A 12,222-nucleotide genomic window follows, 5' to 3' on the forward strand; every position below is an offset into this window, starting at 1 on the left:
CCCTGGGAGACGGAGCCGGCCACCGGAAGGGAGCCGCTGGTAGGTGCCGGTGCCATGGGCACGGAGGGGTTAGTGCCACCGGGGGGGAGCATCCCTTAGCGCCAGCCTTGCTTCCTTAAAGGATTCTTTTGGAAGTTAAATCTCCAGCCGTGTGGCTCACCCTCACGAGTGGAGTGTACAAAACAGCTCCAGGCTGCTCGCAGCGGAGCCGTGGGTCAGGGGAAAGGATTTATTCCCTCTCAGATTCCTGCCTGCCCCGGGCACTGTTGGATTCCTGGCTCTGCTCCGTTTGCAGGACGCTGCCGGGGATGGCGCTGAAGCCATGGATGCCCAGGGGGGCTCGGGGGACGAGGAGAACGCGCGGCAGCTGGGCGAGATCGAGCTGCAGTGTGGCATCTGCACCAAGTGGTTCACAGCTGACACCTTCGGCATCGACACCACGTAGGTGACAGCAGGGCTGGCAGGGCCAGCACGGGGCTTTAAAGTGGAGTGTTTGGAGTCTGAGTTCCCAAGGACCTGCCCGTGTCCTTGAGCGCTTGGGAACTGGTGTGTTGTGTAAATGAAGCTTTGTCCGTGATAAAGGCCCCCCCATGAAGTACCACTGAGCCTGGTGGCTGTCTGTGCTTTTAGGGAGGGAAGGAATACTTGGGTTTTAACCTGGAATAATTAATTTCTTAACCCAGTGTAGTAAAGAATAATTAATTTTCTTTCACTCCAAGAAGAACATTGAGGGGCTGGAGTGTGTCCAGGCAAGGGAACGGAGCTGGGAAGGGGCTGGAGCACCAGGAGGGGCTGAGGGAGCTGGGAGGGAGCTCAGCTTGCTCAGGGGGCACCTTGTGGCTTGGGTTTTAACCTGGAATACTTGGCTTTTAACCTGGAATAATTAGTTTCTTAATCCAGTGCAGTAAAGAATAATTACTTTTCTTTCACTCCAAGAAGAGCATTGAGGGGCTGGAGCATGTCCAGGGAAAGGTGTGGAGCTGGGAAGGGTCTAGAGCACCAGGAGTGGCTGAGCATGGAGAAAAGGAGGCTCAGGGGGCACCTTGTGGCTTGGGTTTTAACCTGGAGTAATTAATTTCTTAACCCAGTGTAGTAAAGAATAATTGATTTTCTTTCACTCCAAGAAGAACATTGAGGGGCTGGAGTGTGTCCAGGCAAGGGAACGGAGCTGGGAAGGGGCTGGAGCACCAGGAGGGGCTGAGGGAGCTGGGAGGGAGCTCAGCTTGCTCAGGGGGCACCTTGTGGCTTGGGTTTTAACCTGGAATACTTGGCTTTTAACCTGGAATAATTAGTTTCTTAATCCAGTGCAGTAAAGAATAATTACTTTTCTTTCACTCCAAGAAGAGCATTGAGGGGCTGGAGCATGTCCAGGGAAAGGTGTGGAGCTGGGAAGGGTCTAGAGCACCAGGAGTGGCTGAGCATGGAGAAAAGGAGGCTCAGGGGGCACCTTGTGGCTTGGGTTTTAACCTGGAGTAATTAATTTCTTAACCCAGTGTAGTAAAGAATAATTGATTTTCTTTCACTCCAAGAAGAACATTGAGGGGCTGGAGTGTGTCCAGGCAAGGGAACGGAGCTGGGAAGGGGCTGGAGCACTAGGAGGGGCTGAGGGAGCTGGGAAGGGGCTGAGTGTGGAGAAAAGGAGGCTCAGGGGGGATCTTGTGGCTCTGCACAGCTCCTGCCAGGAGGGGACAGCCAGGGGGGTTGGGCTGTGCTCCAGGGAACAGGGACAGGACAAGGGGAGGTGTCCAAGGAAGGGCTGGAGGTGACATTGAGTGCTCTGGGCTGGGGACAAGGTGGGGATTTGGCACAGACTGGTCTCAGAGGGCCTTTCCAGCCTCACAGATTCTGGGATTCTTGAACCTGAGGCAATAATTACACTGTACCCAGCCCTAACAAAGCTGCTTTTTCCCCAGGTCCTGTCTGCCCTTCATGACCAACTACAGCTTCCACTGCAACGTGTGCCACCACAGTGGGAACACCTATTTCCTGAGGAAACAAGCAAGTGAGTTTGGGAACAGCTCCCTGGGAGATGTTTTGTGCAAGATCACCCTGGAGGGTTGGTTTTATCTGAAATCAGTGGGTGGGCTCTGCTGAGACTTCTGGAAAATGACCCAAAATCCCATATTTACAACCATGTGTGGTTTCTTCTAAAATTGTTTTGCTGCTGATTTATGAAGGTGGTATAACTGGTTCAGGAGGGCTGAGTCAGGACAGAATTTGGGAGGTTTTGCAGTTTTCTCAGGGTGATCACTGTGTCTGGGTGTCTGATTTTCCCCCCAGGTGTAATTGGGGTGTTTTGTTTCTCAGATCTGAAGGAAATGTGCCTTAGTGCTCTGGCCAACCTGACGTGGCAGTCGAGGACCCAGGACGAGCACCCCAAAACAATGTTCTCCAAGGATAAGGTCTGGCTCTTTGGGAGCTCACAGCACTGGTGGTGTCAGCCAGCAAGAGGAGGAGCTCACAGAAATGTTTTCTGTTCCTACAGGATATTATCCCCTTTATTGATAAATACTGGGAGTGTATGACAACACGGCAGAGGCCTGGGAAGATGACCTGGCCCAATAATATTGTCAAAACCATGGTAAGGATTGAGGGTAAATCCATAGATTTGGGTTTCTGACATCTGAGTGTGCTGAGGGCTGGGCTTAGAGCTGCTGATGCTTCTTAGGTAGCTGATGTATCATTAATAGGAACTGCTGTGATTTAAACACTTGTTAATCAATTTGTTATGAGCTTACCTTGTGTAACTAAAACTCCTCTGTTTTAGTGTAAAGAAAGAGATGTGTTCCTGGTGAAAGAGCATCCAGATCCAGGCAGTAAAGACCCAGAGGAAGATTACCCCAAATTTGGGCTTCTAGACCAGGTATGGGATGGGAGACAGGAAGAAGGTGGGGGTCCCACTGATACCTTTCTGCTCAGCCAAGGGACAGATCTTGGGTGGGTGGGAGCCCCAGCAGGCTCAGGATGTTCCCTTTGACCAAAGCATTTGATCTCCTGCAGGATCTTGCCAATATTGGTCCAGCCTATGACAACCAGAAACAGAACAATGCTGTGTCCACGAGTGGAAGCTTAAATGGCAAGTTCTTTACTCAGGGGGGGTTTGGGTATTTGGGACTAAGCTGCATTTCCCAGTGCACTTAACTGTCCTGTGAACTGAGCTTATGCTTACACTCAGAACAGTCTCACTGTGCCTTTTTATAGAAAGATTAACTTTGTGTCTTGGGAAGGTTCAGCCCCTTCTTGACTGTCACCAGATAAATCAAGATGCTTGCTGAAGGCTGAGCTTGTCACTTTGCTCCTAGAATGGTTTTAAATTACCTCCTTGAGTTATTCAGATTTCCTGTTTCCCATCTTGCTGAGGGTACTCAAGGCACCTTGCTGCAGTAAATGAGCTGGTAATGGGTTTATGTATTAATAATGTTTATTAAACACATCCCAGTAGTGCAGGCAGGAGTTATTTGGGTCTTTTTAAAGCAGGATAGTGATATCTCAGGTGTGTTATTTCCATGTCATGCACTGGTTGTTTTTTGTGCCATTTCTGGGAGACTGACAAACATGTGGTGCCACTTCTGTTCTTGCAGGTGGAGCCTCTCTGGGAGGTGAATATTTACCTTTCAGCTTCTAAAACTTAAGTATTGCTGTGTGCAAAGCTTTTCTTGCTCGATTCTCTTAGAAGCCAAAGTCAATCGAAAATGAAAGCGTGCCCTGATGTGATTGCAGTTGGACTTCAATACAAACCAGCAATTCCAGTCTTTAATCTCAGTAGTTAGAAGCTTTTAATTGCCATATTCTGCCCTACTTGACTGATTTAAAGGTTTTGTTTATTTATTTTATGCTTATGTTTATTTTTTTCTGTATCAATTGACCTGATGTTGTAGTTTTAATGCTTAAACAATTGGTCTGAAATTTACAATGCAATGGTTTGTTGGGCAAGTAATTGGTTTTTTGGGCAAGTAATTGCTGACAAACTGGAGAGCCTGAATGTTTGGCTGCACTGAAATCAGGGAGTGCAGCTGGATCAGGTCATGTTTGTGCAGAATATGGCATTCCCTGGATGGTTTGGATCCCTTACACTGTAAGGGAATGCTGGTAATGGAAGAGCTGACTGGATTTTTAGTTACCACACAAATGTGGTTTGTGAAGGTGTTTATCTACAGTACATGAAATTTCCGTTGTTTTTCTTATAAATCAGCAGTGATATCTTTGGAAATAGCAGGATGACAAAATGCATGTATGATTTAATTTATTAAAACATGCTGATGTTAGTTTGATTAAGTTTGACATGTAATCTTCCTACACTCAGTTTTATTACTGAGTGCTGAGTTCAAACTGATTTGCTGCTCAATCACAGAACTGATTTCAGTAGTACTGAAGAGAAACACCTCTTGCTTTTCATTTTTCCTCAACTCAGGTGTATTTTATTTTGTAGATGGAAATTGAACACTGAGTGCTTATTGTTGGTTGGTGTCAGTGTTCCTCCAGCACAGGGTCACTGGGTTGGTGACTGTGATTTGGGCTGTGACTGGAATCTCCAATAATAAGAATAATAATATTAATGCCCCTGAAGTGGATCCCAGTGCTGCTGCAGAAAAGATTCTTAATTCTCACCTGAAAAGCTCTGATTGAGCTTGTTTCGCTGCTCAATCTCCTTTAGCTTCCGCTCCAAATTCAGACGCCTCAAAAGCTGACCAGAAGCCACACGAGAGTTGTGGGCTTTGCTGTGCTCCTTGGCAGTGAAGCCTGGTTCACAGCAACTGTGGCCAAAGGCACCTGAGCCCAGGAGCTGCTTTGGTGTGGCTGCTCTGCCCCTCTGTCCTGGGGATGCCGTGGGGCGGGCGCTGGCCAGCGGCAGCTCCTGAGCAGGGCTGGTTTTGTGTGCAGGGGGAATGGCTGCCGGGGGCAGCGGCAAGGGCAGAGGGGCCAAGCGCAAGCAGCAGGACGGGGGCACCACGGGCACGGCCAAGAAAACCCGGAGGTGAGAGCAGGGGTGCCATGGAGGGGCAGGGATGGGCATGGGGATGGACACAGGGATGGCCCGGGGATGGGTGTGGAGATGGTGCAGGAATGGGTACAGGGATGGGCATGGGGATGGCACAGGGATGGGTGTGGGGATGGAAAAGGATGGGTGCAGTGATGGCACAGGGATGGACTCGGGAATGGACACAGGGATGGGCACAGGGATGAGTGGGGGGATGGACACAGGGACAGGGATGGCATGGGGATGGCACAAGGATGGGTGTGGGGATGGGCTCAGGGATGGACACGGGGATGGACATAGGGATGGACACAGGGGTGGGCACAGGGATGAGTCGGGGGATGGCACAGGGATGGACACAGGGACAGAGATGGCACAGGGATGGGTGTGGGGATGGAAAAGGATGGGTGCAGTGATGGCACAGGGATGGACTCGGGAATGGACACAGGGATGGGCACAGGGATGGACACGGGGATGGACATGGGGATGGACACAGGGGTGGGCACAGGGATGAGTCGGGGGATGGCACAGGGATGGACACAGGGACAGGGATGGCACAGGGATGGGTGCAGGGATGGGTACCAGTCAGGGACAGTGGCACTTGTGATGCCCTAAGCTGCCTCTCAGCTGTCTCTGCCCTGGCTGGGTGTCTGGGGGTCACTCCTATGATGTCACTGATGATGTCATGAGTGACTGATGGGTCACAGGCTGTCAATGATTTGCAGTGGATGACTGCGCTCGGAGTGTGCAGCCCCTGAGCACAGGGACAGCTCTGCAGGGGGGTGTCCTGGGGTGACAAGTGCCAGCACCTGGGGATGCCAGCGCGGTGTTTGTGTGTTTCAGTGACCCGCTGTTCGCAGCTCAGCGCCTGCCCCCCCACGGGTACCCTCTGGAGCACCCCTTCAACAAGGACGGCTATCGCTACATCCTGGCCGAGCCTGACCCCCACGCCCCCGACCCAGAAAAGCTGGAGCTGGACTGTTGGGCAGGAAAACCCATTCCTGGGGACCTGTACAGAGCCTGTCTGTATGAGCGAGTCCTCCTGGCACTCCATGACCGAGGTACAGAGCTCCTCAGGGTGTGCAGTTGTGTTTCCTTCCAGAGGCATCTCAGTCACCCCTCGGTACCAGTCAGAGCTTAGATAGAGGTGCAGAGCTTAGATCCACGTTTGTGTTCATTTGCCTTTTTTAAAAATGACAAGTGTGTGCTCCCCTGCAGCTCCCCAGCTGAAGATCTCTGATGACAGGCTGACTGTGGTTGGGGAGAAGGGCTATTCCATGGTGAGGGCCTCGCACGGCGTGCGGAAGGGAGCCTGGTACTTCGAAATCTCCATGGATGAGATGCCTCCAGACACAGCTGCCAGATTAGGCTGGTCACAGCCCTTGGGTAAATAATCTTGCAAAACATTTCTCAGCAGGTGCTCCTGCTACACTCCCTGTGTTCACCATGAAGGGTTTGTTTCTGCAGGGAACCTCCAGGCCCCTCTGGGATACGACAAGTTCAGTTACTCCTGGCGCAGCAAAAAGGGAACCAAGTTTCACCAGTCCATAGGGAAACACTATTCCTCTGGCTACGGACAGGGCGATGTCCTGGGGTTTTATATCAACCTTCCAGAGGATACTGAGACAGCCAAATCCCTGCCTGACACCTACAAAGACAAGGTGAGGTGCAAGTTCACTGTTGGATTAAGCATTGGCAGGTGGAAAACTGGAAAATGAGTTGCTGTGGCCTCACTCGTGCCCATTTCTGTGCATCCCTGGTACCTCTGTGGTTCCTGGGGAAGAGGCCCAAAGTGTTGATCTCAAGAAAGCAAAATACTGCTGGATGGGATTGCCCACATCCCCTTTCACCTTCCCCTCCTGGCTCTGAAATCTCTGAGCTGTGGGAATCACTCTTCACAAGTACTCTGACACCAGGCAAACCTGGCCCTGAGCAGGTGACAGGTAACAGATTTCAGGCTTGTTCCTGACATTGTTTGCTGCTTTTTCAGGCTTTGATCAAATTCAAAAGCTACTTGTACTTTGAAGAGAAGGATTTTGTGGACAAAGCAGAGAAGAGCCTAAAGCAAGCCCCTGGCAGCCAGGTGAGTTGTTGCTGTCACTTCAACTCGTGCCTGGCCTGAGTGCAAGGGAGCAGGCATTACTCTTGTCAGGGTTGCTGTGTCCTGACAGCCACCATCAGTGGGAAAACCCTTCATTTTTCAGATCATATTCTTCAAAAATGGTGTCAGCCAAGGAGTTGCCTTTAAGGACATCTTTGAGGGGGTTTATTTTCCTGCTATCTCTCTGTACAAAGGCTGCACGGTGAGTGAGGGGTCTTTGAAAGGGAATTCCTAAATCCATCAGTTTCACACACAAAGTGTGTTCATGCACAAAGTGTGGGCACTCTGGGAGTGTGCCAAGTGGAAAGGAAAGATGGGAATCATTTTAGTGACTCTGGAACAATCTTGCTGTTCACATGTGTAACAAGATTATCAAATTGCTGAAGTAACATCAGCAATGTTTGTTCCTGTGGGCTTGTACAGGGTGTGGGGAGGCTCAGGAGTAGGAAGGAATGAGGATGGAGGACTAAGGAGATTTCTCTGGGTTTTTAGATTTAATGAAAATATATGCTCCACAGGTTTCCATAAACTTTGGGCCATATTTCAAGTATCCACCGAGAGACATCACTTACAATCCTGTAAGTAAAACTGAAGCTTCTCCCCCCATTTGAGAGCCTCATTGTTTAAATCAAAGATGTTTTGGTGTGATTCATACCACACCTGTACCTGTCCTTCAGTCTCAGTACCTGGACAGTGTAGCCAAAAGATTATGTTTAAAAATATGTAAGGACAGATATCCAAGTGAATAATTAAATTTTAATTAAATAATAGGTGCTGTTATCTTGTTCCTCTTGGCAGATTGTTGGCCTCATTTGTCAGTAAGGGGGCTGAATTGTTGTTTAAGGAAACACTTGGAATTTCCCCCCTGCCAGAACTGTTTTGAGGAGGGAAACAGCCCTGGGTTGTATGGTCCCTCCTTGTCCAGGAGTGGAGCTAACTGTGTTTCCCCCTGCAGATGAGTGACATGGGCTGGGGCGCCGTGGTGGAGCACACGCTGGCCGATGTCCTGTACCACGTGGAGACAGAGGTGGATGGCAGGAGGAGCCCACCCTGGGAGCCATAAACCCCAGCACTGTGGGTTTGCTGCAGAGGAACCTCCATCTCTCTCTCAGTGATCAGCCAAGGAGCCAACAGGCTGAGGTGGATGCAGCCCTGGCTGGCAGGTGTTGTGTGTGTGTGTGTGTTCACACTCCCCACTGCCCCGGGAGGCAGTTCTGGGTGTTTGTGCTGCTGTGGGGCCTCTCTGGAGCCCCCAGTACCTTCAGAGTGTCACTCACTGGAGAAGGGGGTGTTGAAGAACCTTCTCCCGGGCTGTGACAGCTCAGGACCTGCCAGGTGTGGCTGCAGTGACCCCTGTGCTCAGGTGTGTTTGGCTGATGGTGGCCAACAGCTCCCAGCCAGGACAGCTCTGCTGGAACAACACGGCTGCATGCAAGACTGAAATTTGGGCTTCTGTCCAAACTGTATTTTTTTTTCCCCACAGACTGGAAACCAGTTTAAAAATAAAGGCTTTAACTCTTCTTTTTATTCTTGTTTTTGTCTTGTAAATTGTTACAAATGACATTGAAACTCAAAGTAGCTACACTTGGAGATCTTTTGAGCTGAAGATCTCCTGTGCACAGGAGTTACATGGGGCCTAATGATCATTGCAGAGCTTTGGGTGAATAAATAATTTGACGTTTCTTATGTGTTGGTACAGAAAAAAAAAATTAGAGCTTAACAAAATTGTTAAGTAAGTGCTGTGTTTGAGCTTTGGGAGAGTAAAAGTTGAGGTTCAGTCAGGCTTGTGTTTGCCTCACTGAGGATGTACCTTCCCAGTCAGCTGTCTCCCTAATAACTAATTAGCCCAGACCTTTAATTGTAGACAGCACTAATTAAAGCTTTATTTGTTCATTGAAAGTAATTAGGGAGGGTGGAGTTGGCTGACTAGGCCAGCACATGCTCAGTTAAGCAACTGCAGGAATTAAATTTTTAGTCCTGCACTTACACAACGAGCTTCAATAAATAAACTGTATTATTTATTGAGTGTAACTATGTATTAATTAGTGGAGTCTGCTATTAAAGGCCTTGGCTAATTGAAGTGACAAGATTCCATACTTGGCCCCTGAAGGAAGCCCTGCACGGCCTGCATGGTCAGTGGGTTGTGGTCAGCAGGCTGTGGTGGTCAGCAGGCTGTGGTCAGAAGGTCGTGGTGGTCAGCAGGCTGTGGTCAGTGGATTGTGGTGGTCAGCAGTCTGTGCTGGTCAGCAGGCTGTGGTCAGAAGGTCGTGGTGGTCAGCAGGTCATGGTCAGCAGGCTGTGGTGGTCAGCGGATCATGGTGATCAGCAGGACATGGTGGTCAGCAGGTTGCGGTGGTCAGCAGGCCGTGGTGGTCAGCAGGCCGTGGTCAGTGGATTGTGGTGGTCAGTGGGTCGTGGTGGTCAGCAGGATGTGGTGGTCAGCAGGATGTGGTGGTCAGCGGGTCATGGTGGTCAGCAGGCTGTGGTCAGTGGGTCATGGTGGTCAGCAGGCTGCAGGCACCGGCCGGGCCAAGCGCTGCCGCAGGTGTTTGGCAAAGTCCACCTGTGTCTGGGACAGGACCTGGTTGATGATGCTCTTGGGCAGCCACCCCTGGGGAGAGCAGACACAGCCTGTGAACAGAACCGGCCTCCCCAGAGCCCCTGGCTCCCCCAGAGCCCCAGGCTCCCCCAGGCTCTCCCCAGCCCCAGGTACCTTGAGGTCGATGCTGAGCAGCCAGGTGAGCCTGGTCTGGGAGGGGCTGCCGGGCAGCGGGCGCAGGACCATGCAGGTGGGACCATTCTCAGCCCTGGTGGGGAGAGAGGCTCAGATCAGATCCAGACTTGGACTTTTCAGCCTCAAAATTGCACCTTGGGCTTTCTGCAGCAGCTCCTACTGTCTGTAGAAACCCAGCAACCCTGAGCCTGCAGAAAAACCCTTGTGCCCTGTGGGAATCTCCTCCCTGCTCACACATAACGGGGCTGAGCAGCTGTAGGTACCTTATGAAGCCCTCCTGCTCGGGCATGGCCCCGTAGGTGGTGGACATCCCTGCCAGGACACAGGTGGAGCCGCGTCTCCTGGAGCACCGCACGCTCACAAAGTCCCGCGGCCCCACGATGTTCCCGGGGGTCGCGGCCGCCTTCTCGTGGGTGATCACCGTGTCCTTCCCAATCTTCTCCAGGATCTGCAGTTCAGAATTAAAGCTTTCATTTACTGCAAGCACAGCTAAAAGCTGCCTTTGGTTACCAGGTGATCAGATACAGGGTCTGACAAAGACTTGACAATAATTCCAAATACTTGCTTGCCCCCAGGTGAGAACTGTTTTCAATTCCTGAGTGAAAAGCTATTCCCTTACTGCCTCTCTGATTCCATGTGCCTATTTCTTCCCCAGATCAGCCCCAACTTCCAGCAGAACTGGCAGCTCCTTGCAGGAAAATGCAAGGTATTCCCTTGCATTAATTTCCTGCAGAATTAATCACACAGAAACTGCTCCAGACTCGCCTCAACACAGATACTGCAAAACCTCCTCTACTTCTGCAGCAGGAAATGCACAGAACACAGGCTGGCTGTGACAGATCTGACACATTCTCCTACCCTGACTTCTTTGACGTTGGGGTTCCAGTCTCCCATCTGCTCCATGTTGTCCACCAGCTCTCCATACACCGTGTCCAGGGGCTGGTCCACCACCACCTCCAGCCGGAACACCTTCCCCACGTCTGGCAGCACCTTGCTCAGCACTTTATCCCCGTTACCCTGTGAGGAGAGGGCAGAGTTACCACCAGAGCTGCTCTCAGGGGGAGGGAGGGCTGCAAGGCAGCACCACAGGGCACAGCACCCACCGCCACCGTCTCTGTCTTCCAGTCGTCCTGGTCCTCCAGGATTCTGAGGGATTTCTGCAGGGCCTCCTCTCCTTGCTTGATGTAAGACATTTCCATCTCGCTGAAGGGTTTCTCCTCCAGCCTTGAGCCTGCAGACAGCGGCAGGGCTGAGCAAGAGCAGTGTAATGTGCCAGATGAGCTTTATCTACACCAAATACCCTTCTCTGTGCCCAGGGGATGGGGATTACACCCAGTTCCCACTCTGCCTTTGGCTCAGCAGAAACACAGCTCACCCTCAAGCAGGTTTTCCCCCAGCCTGTGAGGGTCTCTCCCCCGCAAGAAGGAACAGACCCCTCAGGGGTGTCACTTACTGAGCAAGGAGCTTCTCCTGCGCACCTGGTGGATCCACGTGCTGGGTCCTGGGCTGTGGCTGGCCAGCCTGCTCAGCTCCTGGCTGATGGCCACGGCAGCTTGTCTCCTCAGACCTGGGGAGAGAGCATGTCACTCACCAGCACCACCTGGCCCTTACCATGGGCTTTTCCTCCATTTAAACGCACAACATGGAAAGGTCCCTGCTTGTCACCATCTCAGTGTCCCTACAGGCACAGGGAGCAGCTGGCTGCCATCACACTGCCCTGGGGGAGGCTGTCCTAAGCAATCCTGAGCTTGGCTCCAGCTCCCTGCAGCAGTAAAAACACTGAGGAGCATCGTGCAGGTGCCCAGGAAAGAGCATGGAAATGAAGCACAGAGATACAAAACCCTCACAGCCAGAGGAGTGTGACCCAGAGCTGGTCACAGGGACATGAGCCAGCCCCGCAGTGACACGGCTCAGGGTTTCAGGGACAGTAAATCACAGAACCCAACATGCTGCAGAGTGGGGAGAGCATCACCGAGGCCCCAGCCACCACTCGGAGGAGTTCAGGAAGAAAGAGAGCCCTTTCTGGAGCCTGTGACTCAACGGGAGCTTCTCTAATAAACTTGTCAGAAAATCTGACTCTGTGACAGCAGGAAGAGAATCCCTGAGCCCCAGACAGCCGAACAGGGCCTGTCATGGCCCTGTCCTGTCCCAAACAGCCGGACAGGGACTGTCCCAGCCTTGTCCTGTCCCAGACAGCCGGACAGGGACTGTCCTGTTTTTTTCTTGTCCCAGACAGCCGGACAGGAGCTGCCCCGGCCCGCAGCCGGACTCACCGGTCATGTTGCGCAGGTGGCGGTAGGAGATGGCGGCGCAGAGCTTGGACGTGGCTGGCAGCATCTCCTGAGGGGTTGGAGCGTCGGCTGGGCAGTGGCAGTGGCTGTGGCAGTGGCTGTGGCGGTGGCTGTGGCGGTG

At 51.8% G+C, this 12,222-nt stretch overlaps 2 protein-coding genes across 2 annotated transcripts; one reads left to right on the top strand and one right to left on the bottom strand.

Moving 5' to 3' along the window:
* The first annotated feature begins 8 nt into the window (after positions 1-8).
* Positions 9-8,603, top strand: ASH2L (ASH2 like, histone lysine methyltransferase complex subunit). Its single transcript, XM_005430060.3, has 15 exons — positions 9-39; positions 296-441; positions 1,914-2,002; positions 2,308-2,402; positions 2,486-2,581; positions 2,768-2,863; positions 3,001-3,076; positions 4,882-4,975; positions 5,819-6,036; positions 6,194-6,361; positions 6,443-6,636; positions 6,966-7,058; positions 7,180-7,278; positions 7,595-7,654; positions 8,032-8,603. Exons 2-15 carry the CDS (start codon positions 323-325, stop codon positions 8,137-8,139), a joined length of 1,605 nt encoding a protein of 534 aa, XP_005430117.1. The 5' UTR covers positions 9-39; positions 296-322; the 3' UTR covers positions 8,140-8,603.
* Positions 8,604-9,475: 872 nt separating this feature from the next.
* Positions 9,476-12,214, bottom strand: STAR (steroidogenic acute regulatory protein). Its single transcript, XM_005430061.1, has 7 exons — positions 12,084-12,214; positions 11,264-11,377; positions 10,914-11,041; positions 10,669-10,827; positions 10,074-10,258; positions 9,790-9,883; positions 9,476-9,687 (listed from the first exon to the last, which is right to left on the bottom strand). The coding sequence occupies exons 1-7, from the start codon at positions 12,145-12,147 to the stop codon at positions 9,580-9,582; spliced, it is 852 nt and encodes a 283-aa protein (XP_005430118.1). The 5' UTR covers positions 12,148-12,214; the 3' UTR covers positions 9,476-9,579.
* Positions 12,215-12,222: the final 8 nt, after the last annotated feature.

The sequence above is a fragment of the Geospiza fortis genome, unplaced genomic scaffold, assembly GCF_000277835.1.
Source record: "Geospiza fortis unplaced genomic scaffold, GeoFor_1.0 scaffold371, whole genome shotgun sequence".
NCBI classification, from domain to species: domain Eukaryota; kingdom Metazoa; phylum Chordata; class Aves; order Passeriformes; family Thraupidae; genus Geospiza; species Geospiza fortis.

Coding starts and splice junctions, on each gene's coding strand:
- ASH2L (XM_005430060.3), top strand. CDS start 323: ATGGATGCCCAGGGGGGCTCGGGGGACGAGGAGAACGCGCGGCAGCTG. Junction 3,077..4,881: donor CACGAGTGGAAGCTTAAATG/GCAAGTTCTTTA, acceptor TTTTGTGTGCAG/GGGGAATGGCTGCCGGGGGC. Junction 6,362..6,442: donor AGGCTGGTCACAGCCCTTGG/GTAAATAATCTT, acceptor TTGTTTCTGCAG/GGAACCTCCAGGCCCCTCTG.
- STAR (XM_005430061.1), bottom strand. CDS start 12,147: ATGCTGCCAGCCACGTCCAAGCTCTGCGCCGCCATCTCCTACCGCCAC. Junction 11,042..11,263: donor CAGGAGAAGCTCCTTGCTCA/GTAAGTGACACC, acceptor CGCTGTCTGCAG/GCTCAAGGCTGGAGGAGAAA. Junction 9,688..9,789: donor TGCTCAGCATCGACCTCAAG/GTACCTGGGGCT, acceptor TGCTCTCCCCAG/GGGTGGCTGCCCAAGAGCAT.